The sequence below is a fragment of the Rhincodon typus genome, chromosome 32, assembly GCF_021869965.1.
Source record: "Rhincodon typus isolate 14 chromosome 32, sRhiTyp1.1, whole genome shotgun sequence".
Classification (NCBI taxonomy): domain Eukaryota; kingdom Metazoa; phylum Chordata; class Chondrichthyes; order Orectolobiformes; family Rhincodontidae; genus Rhincodon; species Rhincodon typus.
Genome location: NC_063363.1, coordinates 37,381,034 through 37,395,163, shown reverse-complemented (window position 1 = coordinate 37,395,163; position 14,130 = coordinate 37,381,034). Strand labels below are relative to the sequence as shown.

Below are 14,130 nucleotides of genomic sequence, written 5' to 3'. Positions count from 1 at the left end.
AGAATCTAGGCTACTGCATTCGCTGCTCACATTGTGGTCTCCTCTACATTGGGGAAACGAAGTGTAGACTTGGTGACTGTTTCGCAGAACATCTATGTTCTGCTCGCAAAAAAGACTCTGAACTACCTGTTGCCTGCCACTTCAATGCACCACCTTGCTCCCTGGCCAACATCTGTCTCCGGCTTGCTACAGTGTTCCAGTGAAGCCCAGCACAAGCTGGAGGAACAACACCTCATTTTCCACTTGGGGACCCTACAGCCCTCCGGACTCAATATTGAGTTCAATAACTTTATGGCCTAAAATCTTCCATGTCCCAGCCCCCCCACCCCACACACCAGGCCTTGTTACCACATAGCCTGCCACTGCACACCCCCTGTTGTTAGTCACTAACAGTCCCCATTAACAACGATTCACCCTCCCAGCCTGATCGTTAGCAACTCCTTTGTCTGTCCAACTGTCTTTCTCTCTCTTTGGGCTCTATCCTATCATTTACTCCCTACCCCACCCACCTCCCTATTTTCTGCATATAAACTGACGTTTTCCCAGCCACCATCAGTTCTGAGGAAGGGTCACCGGACCCGAAACGTTAACTCTGTTTTCTCCTTCACAGATGCTGCCAGACCTGCTGAGCTTTTCCAGCTACTTTGTTTTTGTTTTGAAATTGGATACAGGGTACCCGGAGGTGGGTAAACTGTGTGGATCAAGTGGGTGAGTGAGACTGACTAGACTGCTTGACACAGCCAGCATGGAGTCAATGGCTGGTTCAATGAAACATAGCCAAGGGGAGACTGAGCTTAACAACACAGACCTATTTCATGTTTAGTATGTTGCTCTTTTTTCAACAGAAGCTCGTATAAAGATTGTCCCTACTGCAGTTTCCTCAGAAACTCTCTGGCCCATTTCCCCATTGCTCACTCCTGACCTTCAACCATCAACCATCCTCAGTGCATCAACTGACAGTACGTTGGCTACCGGAACCATGACGACAGGAGCTTCTGGCGTGGAGAGAGTGACACTAGCTGAAACTGGAATGGTTAGCAAGGAGTCTGACAAGGAGACAGCAATGAAACTGCAATACTGTTCACTCTGCAAAGTAGGCCTGAATTCACTATCCCAACTGCATGCTCACAACAGTGGTGAGTGACAGCTTCCTTTCAGAAATGTCTCTCCATCTCCTATGGTTCTGTGTTCAAACATTAAAAGTTGCTGCAAATTTCCTTCAGCAAATAATGCTCTGTGATGTTCTCAAATTAACAGCAAGATTTGCTTGGGCAATGGGGTCAGCCTCAGTATAAATTCCCCAAAATTCTACCCCTCATCTCTCACTCTGGGTAATTGTTTAGCTATGATAATTCCATAATGAAACACCTTGGGAATAAACACATGATTGGCAAGTATTGGTGAATAAGACTGGCATAGTGGCTCAGTAGTTAGCACTGCTGCCTCGTAGCGCCAGGGATCCGGGTTTGAATCCAACCTCGGGCAACTGTCTGTGTGGAGTTTGCGTGTTCTCCCTATGGGTGGGTTTCCACTGAGTGCTCCGGTTGCACATCTTTGGACTATGCAAGGCAAGTCAGGTGAATTGGTCATGCTAAGTTGCCCATAGTGTTCAGGGATATGTAGGTTAGGTATGTTGGCCACGGGAAATGCAGGGTTATAGAGAAGGGGAATGCGCTTGATGGAGGGTCCGTATGGATTTGTTGGGCCAAATGGCCTGTTCCCACACTCTGGGAATTCTATGAATCAGCAGCTATCCAGAAAAGGAATGATGGTTTGAATGGATGATGTTTTGAAGAATAAATACGTTCTCTCTTTGTTTTAGGCACTAAGCACAAGACCATGATGGCAGCTCAGAAAGGTTTGGGTCCTATAAAGGTTTATCCAAAGCCACATTTCAAACCCCACGGTCAAACAAGGCGCTGTTCTGGATTACAGGATAGGATTTTCCACTGTCAATTATGTGGCGTTTGTGTTAACTCGGAAATGCAACTGAAGCAGGTGCAAATTGATCTGATTTATCCTCATTCCAAAACTGAGTCTGATTAGATATGGAACAAAAACAGAAATTGCTGGAAAATCTCAGCAGGTCTAGCAGCATCTGTGGAGAGAAATCAGATTTAACATTTTGGGAACTGTGTTCTGAGGAAGGGTCACTCGACCCAAAATGTTAACCCTGATTTCTTTCCGCAGATGCTGCCAGACCTGCTGAGCTTTTCCGGCAATTTCTGTTTTTGATTCTGATTTACAGTATCCATAGTTCTTTCGGTTCTGATCAGATATGGGGCTTTCAAGGACTAGACACAAGTGTAATGGGAGAGGCTTGGAGGTGGAGTAGAGATTGATCAGTTGGAAGCAGCCCCAGATTGATTTAAACATCACCAGGCTTGTGCCTCTTGCCTGGGCCTAGACATGCAGAAAGTGAGAGCTCATCAATAGTGGAGGGGAAACCACCCACTCTAAAGAAGATTGTGGTATTCAAGGTTTCTTAAAACTAAAATGTCAAATATAATAGTGTCTAATACCAGGTAGGGGCAAGTTCAGGTGAAAATCTAATCAATAAACCACCCAAATGTTGTGCCTAATTTATCAACCAGTTACATCCTAACCAGTCACTTCTTTCAAGTGACATTTGGTCTGACAGAGTAATAGTGACTGACTGACTAATGTCTTCATATTGACCCCCTTTCTTCATAATCTTATATAGTTCAACAAGCATTTCTTCTTTTCACTGACTTCTGTTACTATGGCAACTGATACATCTGTAAAATAACCTTTTATTCCCACCATTCATTGCTCCCAACACAGGAGGGGATTCTGAAACAGAAACAGAAATTGCTGGAGAAACTCAGCAGGTATGGCAGCATCTGTGGAGAGAAAGCAGTGTCAACTTTTTGATTCCTGGACTTTTCTTCAGAAATCAGAGAGAAGGGATACTTTCGGAGAATCTCCAGCAATTCCTCAAGCACATCTAAGTGGAGATAGTCAGGATGTCATACTCCTCTCTAAAAGCCCTGTCCTCACTCATTGTCAGCTTTATTCACTCGTAAGTCATAACATGGCTGTGTCAATTCTTATTCCAGAGACTTCACGCATGTTGACTCTCCCACTGTTGTACTTAGGGAGGCCTCATACTAAGAGCTGTAATCACAGGATGTTAGAATAGTTACAGCACAGAAAGAGGCTGTTCAGTCCAATGTATCTGTGCTGGACCTGCAAATGGCCAGTTCATCTAGTGTCGGTCCCTTGCCTTCTCCCCATAGCTGTGTATGTTCAACCTTTTCACATGACATTCTGATTCCCTTGTTTGAACCTGATTTCATCACAATCTCAGACAGTGCATCCCCAGACCTTAACCGCTCACTGTGTGAAAAAGCATTACTGGCTAGGCCGGCACATATTGACCATTAATATTTGCCCGTAAGAAGATGTCACCATTGCTACATTTGCTGATTATCTTAAATCTCTGTGCTCTCTTGTTCTTGATCATTGCACCAATGGAACAGTTCCTCCTCAATTACTGTGTCCAGTCCACTCAGAATTTTCAATGCTGAAAATAGAGTCAATCAAAAATCACAAAATTCACCAATGTGAACTCATAGGTGTTCAATGTGATTTATTCATCTTATCTGGTGCTAACTGGTCCCCCATTCAGCCTCACTACCCCATGCAGCTTTGCTGGGAGACAGGCTGTTAACCCTGAGGCCTCCGTACTTTGCTGTCCTGCTCCAGGTCACCCAAGGCCGTGAACCTGGTTGAAAGATAACCCTGCCTAATGACGAGAGGCACTCATACGTTCAAGGCAACCAGAGACATTTGTGTAGATGTTAGAGGAGTAGAGAAAAGAAAGTTATTAAGTCCATAAGCAAGTGCCTTTGGACAACAGCAGCTGCTCATCCACAACCATGAGGATAATTTGACCCTACCTGCTTTCTTGAGAGTGACCATGAACTGGTTGTGACTCCCTCCTTATTCTCCCTGCCACCAGATTCCAGCTCAGAGACAAGGTAATGGAGTTTAGAACATAGAATTGTACAACACAGGAATGGGCCCTTTTGCCCATGATGTTGTGCCGAACATGATGCCACACTAAACTAACCCCTTCTGCCAACCCTTGGTCCATATCCCTCCATTTCTTGCATATTCATGTGTTTATCTAAAATCTTTTAAATGCCCCTATTGTACCTGTCTCTACCACCACCACCACCCCTAGCAGTGCGTTCCAGACTCCTACCACTCAGTAAAAGAAACCTGTCCCTCACATCTCCCTTGAACTTTTCCCCTCTCACCTTTAATGCATACCCCTAGTTATAGATATTTCAACTCTAGGAAAATGTTTCTGACTGTCAACTTTATCTATGCATGTCATAATTTTATTAACTTCTATCAAGTCTCTCCTTGCCCACCACTGCTCCAGAGTTTTTCTAGCCTCTCCTTATAGTTCATTCCCTCTAATCCAGGCAGCATCCTGTTAAACCTCTTCTGCACCCTCTCCAAAGCCTCCACATCCTTCCTATAATGTGGTGACCAGAATGGAACACAATACTCTAAGTTTAGCCTAACCAAAGTCTTATAAAGCTGCAACATGCCATTCTGACTCTTGTACTCAATTCCCTGACCAATAAAGGCAAGCATATCATAAGCCTTCTTCACCACCCTATCTACTTTTGTGGCCACTTTCATGGAACTATAGACTTGAATCCCAAGATCCCTGTGTACATCAATGCTGTTCAGGGCCCTACCATTAACTGAATACCTAACATTTGATCTCTCAAAGTGCAGCACCTCACACTTACCCAGATTAAACTACATCTGCCATTTCTCCACCCATATCTGCAACTGATCTGTATCCCACTGTGACTTTTTACAACCTTCTACACTATCCACAAGTCCACCAATCTTTATATTGTCTGCAAACATATTAACCCACCCATCTGCATTTTCATCCAAGTCCTTTTTATATATATCACAAACAGCAGAGGTCCCAGTACAGATCCCTGCAGAACACCACTAAATGCAGACCTCCAGCCTGAAAAACAACGTTCCACCACTACCCTCTGCCTTCTATGGGCAAGCCAGCTCTGAATCTATGCAGCCAATTCACCATGGATCTTATGCATCTTAATCTTCTTGATGAGCCTAGCATGAAAGACCTTGTCAAAAGCCTTACTAAAATTCATATAGGTAACATCCACTGCTCTACCCTCAATCAACTTCGTCACCTCCTTGAAAAATTCAATCAAATTGGTAAGACATGACCTACCCTGCACAAAGCTATTCTGACTGTCCCTAATTAGCCTATACTTTTCCAAATGTGTATAAATCCTAACCCTAAAAGGTCTGAACGCAGCCTCAATCTCATATCTGTGCGCTGCTGGCTATAGCTCCACGTGATAATCACAAACGTCTCACGGAGGAAGCCACACAGTCTGAAGTACGGGTGATCACAGTGCTCATGACTTGGGTAGACTATTGCATCGCGAGGGCAAGTGGTTAAGACAGATACAAACTTATGCTCCACATATTGTGTGTTAAATTAGGCAGCAAAAGACTTTCAAAGATTTACAAATACTTTGTTACAAACCTACAGTATAATACATACATCTGTTTTCACGTTTTCCTCCTGGAACTGTTCTGTCTTCAGAAGGCAACATTCAACTTGAGGAGGATATCAGCCTTATTTAAAAAAAAACCATAAATTAAACCAAACATCCAAATGGCCACCATTGGGAATGCAACAAAAACCAAAACATAAAAGAGAAAGACAAGAGAGTGGACTCAATCCAAATCATGTTATCAGGAAAAAATACTACACTTCTCTCTCTGTAACAGCTTTAAGGCTACTGGTGGGCATCATGTGCTTTCTTGCTAAAAATACCCAGGCACGAGCATAGCCATGAAGGAGAGGCAGGCAGTCAGGAATTACCATCCCTTCCATGACCTGCTGCCCAGACCATTTGATGACTACTTCAGATATGCTGAGGAGCAGGCCATGGGGTGGTCATACGAAAGAACTCAGCTGTTTTTAAGAAAATCACAGAATCAACAAACATCCAACACTGCTCACCAGGGGCAGTGCAACAATAACAAAAATAATTTTAAAAAAGTGGGATGGAGGGGCAAGAAGGGAAGGAACAAATCAAAGTAGTGTTGGAAGGACAGATAATGCTCCTAGAAACTTTATTACTCTTCCATCGGAAAAATTAAACAGTCACCTGATGTAGAGTTGACAGAAGTCATCTATAGAAATGGTTATGCAACCAAATTTAGGCGAGATACTGGTGTCGGTATTAAGTTGATCTTGGATGACACCCCATGATTAGTGGACATGAACAGTTTATGACCTATTTAAAGCTATTTGCAGCTGGAGGTTCTATACATACACTTAAAGGGATGTTGTACTGACATTCAAAGAGCATATTTATGTGGAGAAAGCATACATCACCAATGACTAACTTTTTTTTATTCATGCATGAGGTGTGGGTATCACTGGCTGGTCAGTAGCCTTTGTGATCTTCTTTATTGGGTGAGAAGGCATGTTTTTCCCTCAACCATGAGCACAGAGTCTAGGAATTCTCCCATACTGCAAAAAGTGTCTTTCAGCACCACAATCCCAAACTATTTACTGGACTGGGAAAGCTGGAAAGTCCTTATTAAACCACTTTGAAAGCTGATACCAAACAAGTATGTCTCTTTACACGCAGTAAAATCCCTCATCCACTAACTGAAAAAGTAAAGAAACAATTGAAGGACATTATCAAACAAAACATTGTCTCCTCAGTTACTAAAACCTATGGAATGGTGCTGGCGTATGGTCACCATTCCCAAATACAATCATATGGTTCCATATGAATTTGTGCCAATCTCTCACACCTCAAAGAAAAAGTTACGAGATAAAAACCATCCTCTGTCATCAGGTGATGCAAATTTTACTAAGGTTTCCACCAGTATGATATTTACAAAGCTAGATACCAATAGCAGGTTTTCGCTGCTTCTTTTACACACAGCATTTCGAATCCTCACTATCTTCATTACTTCTTTTTATCAATATAGTTTCAATAGATTACTCTTTGGTGTTGCTTCTGCTCCAGAGATTTTGCAACACACTATGAGAATTCAACGGATCAAATGTGATGTGGATGACATATTAATACATGCTGTAACTACCCAGCTCTACGATAGGAGATTATATGATGTCCTGAAATGTTTACAAGCAGCAAGCTGAATAACAAATGTGCACTTTTTAGAGATTTCATTTGTTTTCTAGGTCACATCATCAGCAAAGACTAAATAAAAGCTGATTCACAGAAATTCAAATTGATCAAACATACCCTGATCCTGTTACAGGAAACTTGAGAACTTTCATATCAAAGTCATAAGCATCGTAGTGGGATGCAAAGCAACAGAAAGTTAAGAACGTGCTGTCATCCGGCCATATCTTAGTCCTTGTCAATCATATGCCATGATTATTGCTGTGGATGCCTTAGCCACAGGCATTGGGATTGTTCTTTTTCAGGAAAGCCAGAGGATATTGAAAACCCCAATATTATGCTTCAAGAGCATTTATCGGATAAGGACTCCCGTTAACTCCATAATCAGGAAAGAGGCTTGAGCAGTTGGATAGGCCTGTGAAAAATATTCTGATTACATTCTAGACCTCAAAGTCATGATTGAGACCACTCATAAGCATTTGGTCCCCTTGCTGGATAAAAAATTTAGCAAAACTTCAACACTTTCACCCCAGACTTATAAGCAACATTGCCTCTAAACAGTTCATTTGATTCAGCACATGGCAATGAGGGCACCAATGTGAATCGCAGCATTGACTTCCAATTCCAGAATTCACTGCTATACACAGATCTGAGGTCTACGCAAAAGAAGAACGAAGAGGGAATGAGATTTTCATACAAGAGTCAGTTATGTCTGAGCAAAGTCTCAAACGTAAGCAGATACTCTTTCCAGAATCATGGTTGATGTGTAGCTTGAGGCTATTTTCCCTGGAGCGTCGGAGACTGAGGGGTGACCTTATAGAGGTCTCTAAAATCATGAAAGGCATGGGTAGGGTAAGTAGACAAGGTCTTTTCCCTGGGGTGGGGGAGTCCAAAACTAGAGGGCATAGGCATAGGCATAAGATGAGAGGGGAAAGATTTAAAAGGGACCTAAGAGGCAACTTCTTTACACAGAGGGTGGTGCGTGTATGGAATGAGCTGCCAGAGGAAGTGGTGGAGGCTGGCACAATTACAACATTTAAAAGGCATCTGGATGAGCATATGAATAGGAATGGTTTAGAAGAATATGGGCCCAATGCTGGCAAATGGGACCAGATTTATCCAAGGAATCTGATCGGTGTGGATGAATTGGACCGAAGGGTCTGTTTCTGTGCCATACATCGCTATGACTCTATGATAACTTAGTCCCTTTTCTTAAGGCACCAAATCACCCAGATATCTAATTAAACAAACAACAAATTACAAACAATGTAACAGTTAGGAAAAAACAAGAGAATTAACTATGTCAAAATGGTGTTGGAGGGTGATAGTGCACTGCAGGTCATGACACCCAGCATGAATATAGCTGTGGAGGAGAGGCAGGCATTCATGGTTTATGACCCTGTTCGTGGCCTGCTTCGTAGACCTGTTGATGATTATCTTAGCCTGGGCCAGCAGGAGGTCCTCTGACTTATCTGCAGCCCCACTGCACCAGCTGCTAATAAGTCTGGGGTATGGGGCTGAAGTGCAAACAAGAACAACAACAAATTCCTGATAATAACTGAAAGAATTGTGGATGTTGTAAATCAGGAACAAAAAACAGAAGTTGCTGGAAAAGCCCAGCAGGTCTGGCAGCATCTGTGAAGAAAAAAATCAGAGTTAACATTTCGGGCCAGGTGAGAAGTGTCATCAGTCCCAAAACATAAACTCCAATTTTTCCTTCACAGATGCTGCCAGACCTGCTGAGCTTTCCCAGAAACTTCTGTATTTGTTGTTGAACAAATTCCTGAGATAACTAAAAACAGGGTTCAACTGCCTGCAGCCAATATACATGTGGTCCATAGACTCCACAGCAGCAGTTGAGCCTGAATCTGTACTTCTAATTCTCACAAAATATTCAATTAATACATCCGCCACACGCCTAACCTTCAAGTGTAAATTCACTTGTTGGCTCCTGATTAGCTCCAGTCCTTATTTCACTGCCCTTTTACCTTTGAATGTATAATCTTTTGAATGAGGTGTTAACCAAGGGCCATCTGCTCTCTCAGGGAATGTAAAAAATGTAATGGAACCTGTTTGATGAGGAGCAAAATGATTCTGGCAGGAGGCCCGGAAGATATTTATCTCTCAACCAATACCAATAATGGATGCAAAAACAAAGTTGCTGGAAAAGCTCAGCAGGTCTGGCAGTATCTGTGAAGGAAAAAACAGAGTTGACGTTTCTGGTCCTGTTCGAGGAAGCGTCACCGGACAAGAAATGTTAACTCTGTTTTTTCCTTCACAGATGCTGCCAGACCTGCTGAGCTTTTCCAGCAACTTCTGTTTTTGTTCCTGATTTACAGCATCTGCAGTTCTTTCGGTTTTCACTAATAATGGATGATCAGCTCTCTCTCTCTCAATATGGGTTCTGGAATCTTACTGTGCAAATGTTTGTTGCCACATTTCCTGTGCTACAACTGCGACTGCACTCATTGAAAATGTAATTAACTGGTTGTCAAGCTCTTTGGCACATCCTGAGATCGTGTTATAAAAACCCCAGTTTCTCTCCAGCTTTGACATCAGCATCTACCTGTACGAGACCAATTAATCCTTCTTGTGCTGTCCCACACTCACTGTCTGTACCTGCCCCCACACTCCATTTCCTGTATCTTCCCTAGACCTAGTGCCTTTACCTTCCCCATCTGCTCTAATGGTACTTTCCCCACCAACTCAGTCTGCACTTGCTGTACAGTCCTCATCCTTATTGCTTGCATCTTCTCCACTCTTGCCACATTTATTTGCTCCACACTACATACCAATACCTCCTTCACATGCTCCATCTGTGTTTTCCCCAAAGGTCCCTCGGTGCCTGCCCCACCCTGCTGCCTGTATATGCCACAAAGAGGTCTACTTGTACCTGTATCTGTCCCACAATTACTGCTTGCACCTATTTCACAACTCCTATCCAGACTTGCCCCAAGTCCAATTGCCTGTACCTGGAGGGAAGGTGTTTGAGGGAGTTTGGAAAATGGTGTTTCAGAAAGGGCAAAGATATGGCAGGTGATATTTGGGGGAACAGTGAGTGAAGAGAGCACAGCTTTTGCAAAGATGGATTTTATGATTTGATGTTTTACTGCTGAAAAGCAAAGAATTTTTTCCCCGTCTTTAGCATATATCCAGTCGACGGCATAAGGACAGAGTTGCAGGAAAGACTCCAAAGCCCAAACCTGGTCCAAAAAAGAAGCTACAACTCAATTTCCAAGCACCAGCGGTAAGTGTCAGTGAAATGGGGGAAGGCATGGGATCTGTTCCGATTCCAGCTCTTCCCATTTTCATTCTCTCATGGCTGGTGGTGTAGACTGGAACTAAAATAGCAAATATCTGATATTGTGTTATTCTGGGGGTTGGGATGAATCTCAATGGAAATGCAAGCAGGCTCCTTGTATTGTCTTGGCCCCTGTTGTTCATGAATGTATAAAATTTCTAGTTCTAAGACTATAAAATACAAAATTAAGTCCATTAAAAAAAGTGAAACGAAACAGAAGCAAATGTGAAAGCAGAGAGAAAGGATGTCCAAGAGGGGTTAAGTTCAGAATTGATTTGGCTTAGAGTAAGAATCAAACAAAAGATGTCATTACAATGCTCAGTGTAGTCTATTGCACAAGCAGTCAGACAAATTTGAATGGAAATTACAGATAGATAAAAATTATAAAGAAATTGTAAAGGGGCCTTTACTTTTCTGCACTTCGACTGGCACAGTAACAGTGTAATGGACAGAGTGGGCCAAGGTGTCATAAAGTGTGTTCAGGAGAATTTTCTCACCATGTTCAATGAGAAGTGATGCACTGACGCTTCCAGGTATAAGTGGACCACATGTCAGTACAGGAACTTTTAGGGGATAGTGATAACAAGGTAACCAAGGAATCGGGTTTTGAAATTACTGCCGGAGCTGTGAGACCAGGGGAAAGACGTACATAAAACACACATCTCAGCAGGAGTCAACCCTGGACATTAATAAGGACAAGAAACAATCCAGAATATGAATGATTAACCAAGGGAAAGCCAACATCAATGCATGGGAATGTGTAATTGAGAAAGCACAGAATATGATGAGGAATGAGTGCTAATTTGGGAATCTGCACGGGGGAAATCTCTGGCTATTCTTTTTCAAGCTATAATTCCTATTAATTGTCAGATTCTTATTTAAAACTTTGAAAATGGCAAAAACTGCCAGCTCAAAAACTTAGCCAGTAGAAGCATCCTTGCAGAGGCAGTTATCTGTCAATCAATAAAAGGTTCTGAGGAAGGGTCACCAGACCCAAAACGTTAACTCTGTTTTCTCCTCCACAGATGCTGCCAGACCTGCTGAGCTTTTCCAGCAACTTTGTTTTTGTTCCTGATTTACAGCATCTGCAGTTCTTTTGGTTTTTAATCAATAAAAGTGTTTGCTAAATGGGTGTTAGTTACTGCAACAGGAAGCTAAGCACTCTTCATGCTCTGTAGCTTAGAAGAGAAGTGATCTTATTGAAACAAATAAGGTTTCAAAGTAACTTGACAGGGTCAACACAGAGGTTGATTTCCCCTAGCTGGGCAGTTCAGAACATACGGGCACATTCTCAGGACAAAGAGCCAATCATTCAGTGCACAGATGAAGAGAATCTAGAATGGGCTGCCTGAAAGAATGGTAAAGGCAGGTTCAATCTTGTGACTTAAAAGAGAATTAAAAAGGAATAATGTGCAGGGCTGTGAGAGAAGGCTGTGGCATAGCCCTTGGGTGAGTTGCACCTTCAGAAGGCCAGTATAGAACACAATACCTCTAATGGCTTCCTCTTATGCTATAAGAATTCTATGAAATTGCAAGCAGCAAATATAATTAGATTATAGTAATTAGCAATCAAAGACCTTTGAACATTGATAATTCTTGTTATTTGGAAAGAGTCTGAAATGAAACCAGGCCTTCCAGTCCTCTCCAAGAGGAAGTCTTGCCTCAAAGTAGCTAATCAAGCACATTGTCAACTGTTCACTTGTTTCAGCAGCCCTGGCAGGAATGGACAATGGTCCCCAAGGACAGCATTCAGTGATGGAGCTGGTCTTTGAATTAAGTCTGGGGTCTTGTTGGGACAAAAATAGAAAGTGCTGGAGAAACTCTGTAGGTCTGGCAGCATCTGTGGAGAGAAAACAGAGTTAATCTTTCAAGTCCTTCTTCAGAAGGGTCTGAAGCAGGGTCACTGGACTCAAAACATTAATTCTGCTTTCTCTCCAAGATGCTGCCAGGTCTGCTGATTTTCTCCAGCAATTTGTTTTTATTTCAAATCTCCAGCATCTGCAGTTCTTTATTTTCCTTTATTGACCTGTTGGGACAGGCTGGCATGGCCCAGCAAGGGGAGTGGTGACAGGTCAATGAGGGAGAAACACAGAAGAGAGTTTCTATCTTGGTAGACGATTTTAATGAGCAGGGGGTACCTGACCAGGTGGTGCTCTCTCCCAGCCTCTCCACCTCGCTGGACAGTGAGGACAAAGCTGGCATGGTGCTCGAGGCTGTCATCCTGCCTGAGGGGAGCATTAAAATTTGAGTTATTGACCATTGTCACGATCATTAACCAGTATGAAGTGCAGTTTCTGTAATGGAACTTTGACAAAGGACCTTAATTATACTCCACTAAGCTCTGGAATTTGCTCCCTGCATTTCCCCATCTCTCTATCTCACTTTTCCCCCTTTAGACACTCCTTTAAAACTAACCACTCTTGATCAATTGACTCAATAACTCCTGTGTCTCACAGGATCATATCTTGTTTTAGAATAGAATAGGATCCCTCCAATGTGGAAACAGGCCCTTCGGCCCAACAAGTCCACACCGACCCTCAGAGCATCCCCTAATCTACACATCTGTGAACATTATGGGCAATTTAGCATGGCTAATCCACCTAGCCTGCTCACCTTTGGACTGTGAGAGGAAACCAGAGCACCTGGAGGAAACCCATGCAGACACGGGGAGAATGTGCAAACTCCACACAGACAGTTGCCCGAGGGTGGAATCAAACCTGGGTCTCTGGTGCTGTGAGGTGGCAGTGCTAACCACTGTGCCACCCCAATAGTATCATGGTCAACATTAAACTCTTACGTCCAGATTCTTTTTTGGATTCAAATTCCACCATCTGCAGTGGCAGGATTCGAACCCATGTCTCCAGACATCTCCCGCACCTCATCCCTCACACCCCGTCCACGCAATAAAAACCAAAAAAGAATCCCCCTCGTCCTCACGTACCACCCCACCAACCTCCGGATCCAACGCATCATCCTCCGACACTTCCGCCATCTGCAATCTGACCCCACCACCAAAGACATCTTTCCCTCCCCACCTTTATCTGCTTTCCGGAGGGACAACTCTCTCCGTGACTCCCTCGTCCGCTCCACACTCCCCTCCAGCTCCACCACACCCGGCACTTTTCCCTGCAACCGCAGGAAGTGCTACACCTGCCCCCATACCTCCTCCCTCACCCCCATCCCAGGCCCCAAGAAGACTTTCCACATCAAGCAGATGTTCACCTGCACATCTGCCAATGTGGCATACTGCCTCCGCTGTACCCGGTGTGGCTTCCTCTACATCGGGGAAACCAAGCGGAGACTCGGGGACCGCTTTGCAGAACACCTACGCTCGGTTCGCAACAAACAACTGCACCTCCCAGTCGCGAACCATTTCAACTCCCCCTCCCATTCCTCAGATGACATGTCCATCCTGGGCCTCCTGCAGTGCCACAACGATGCCACCCGAAGGTTGCAGGAACAGCAACTCATATTCCGCTTGGGAACCCTGCAGCCCAATGGTATCAATGTGGATTTCACAAGTTTCAAAATCTCCCCTCCCCCCACCGCATCCCAAAACCAGTCCAACTCGTCCCTGCCTCCCTAACCTGTTCTTCCTCCCACCTATCCCCTCCTCCCACC

At 43.7% G+C, this 14,130-nt stretch overlaps 1 protein-coding gene across 1 annotated transcript in view; it reads left to right on the top strand.

The window, feature by feature from the left end:
* The window catches only part of LOC125486708 (zinc finger protein 385B-like), a 47,522-nt gene extending 34,765 nt beyond the window's left edge, over positions 1 to 12,757 (top strand). Inside the window, exons 4-7 of the mRNA XM_048615385.1 lie at positions 846 to 1,136; positions 1,823 to 1,998; positions 10,354 to 10,455; positions 12,641 to 12,757. Coding sequence (XP_048471342.1) covers positions 846 to 1,136; positions 1,823 to 1,998; positions 10,354 to 10,455; positions 12,641 to 12,757 — 686 coding nt within the window. The remainder of the gene's footprint in view (positions 1 to 845; positions 1,137 to 1,822; positions 1,999 to 10,353; positions 10,456 to 12,640) is intronic.
* The last annotated feature ends 1,373 nt before the right edge of the window (positions 12,758 to 14,130 follow it).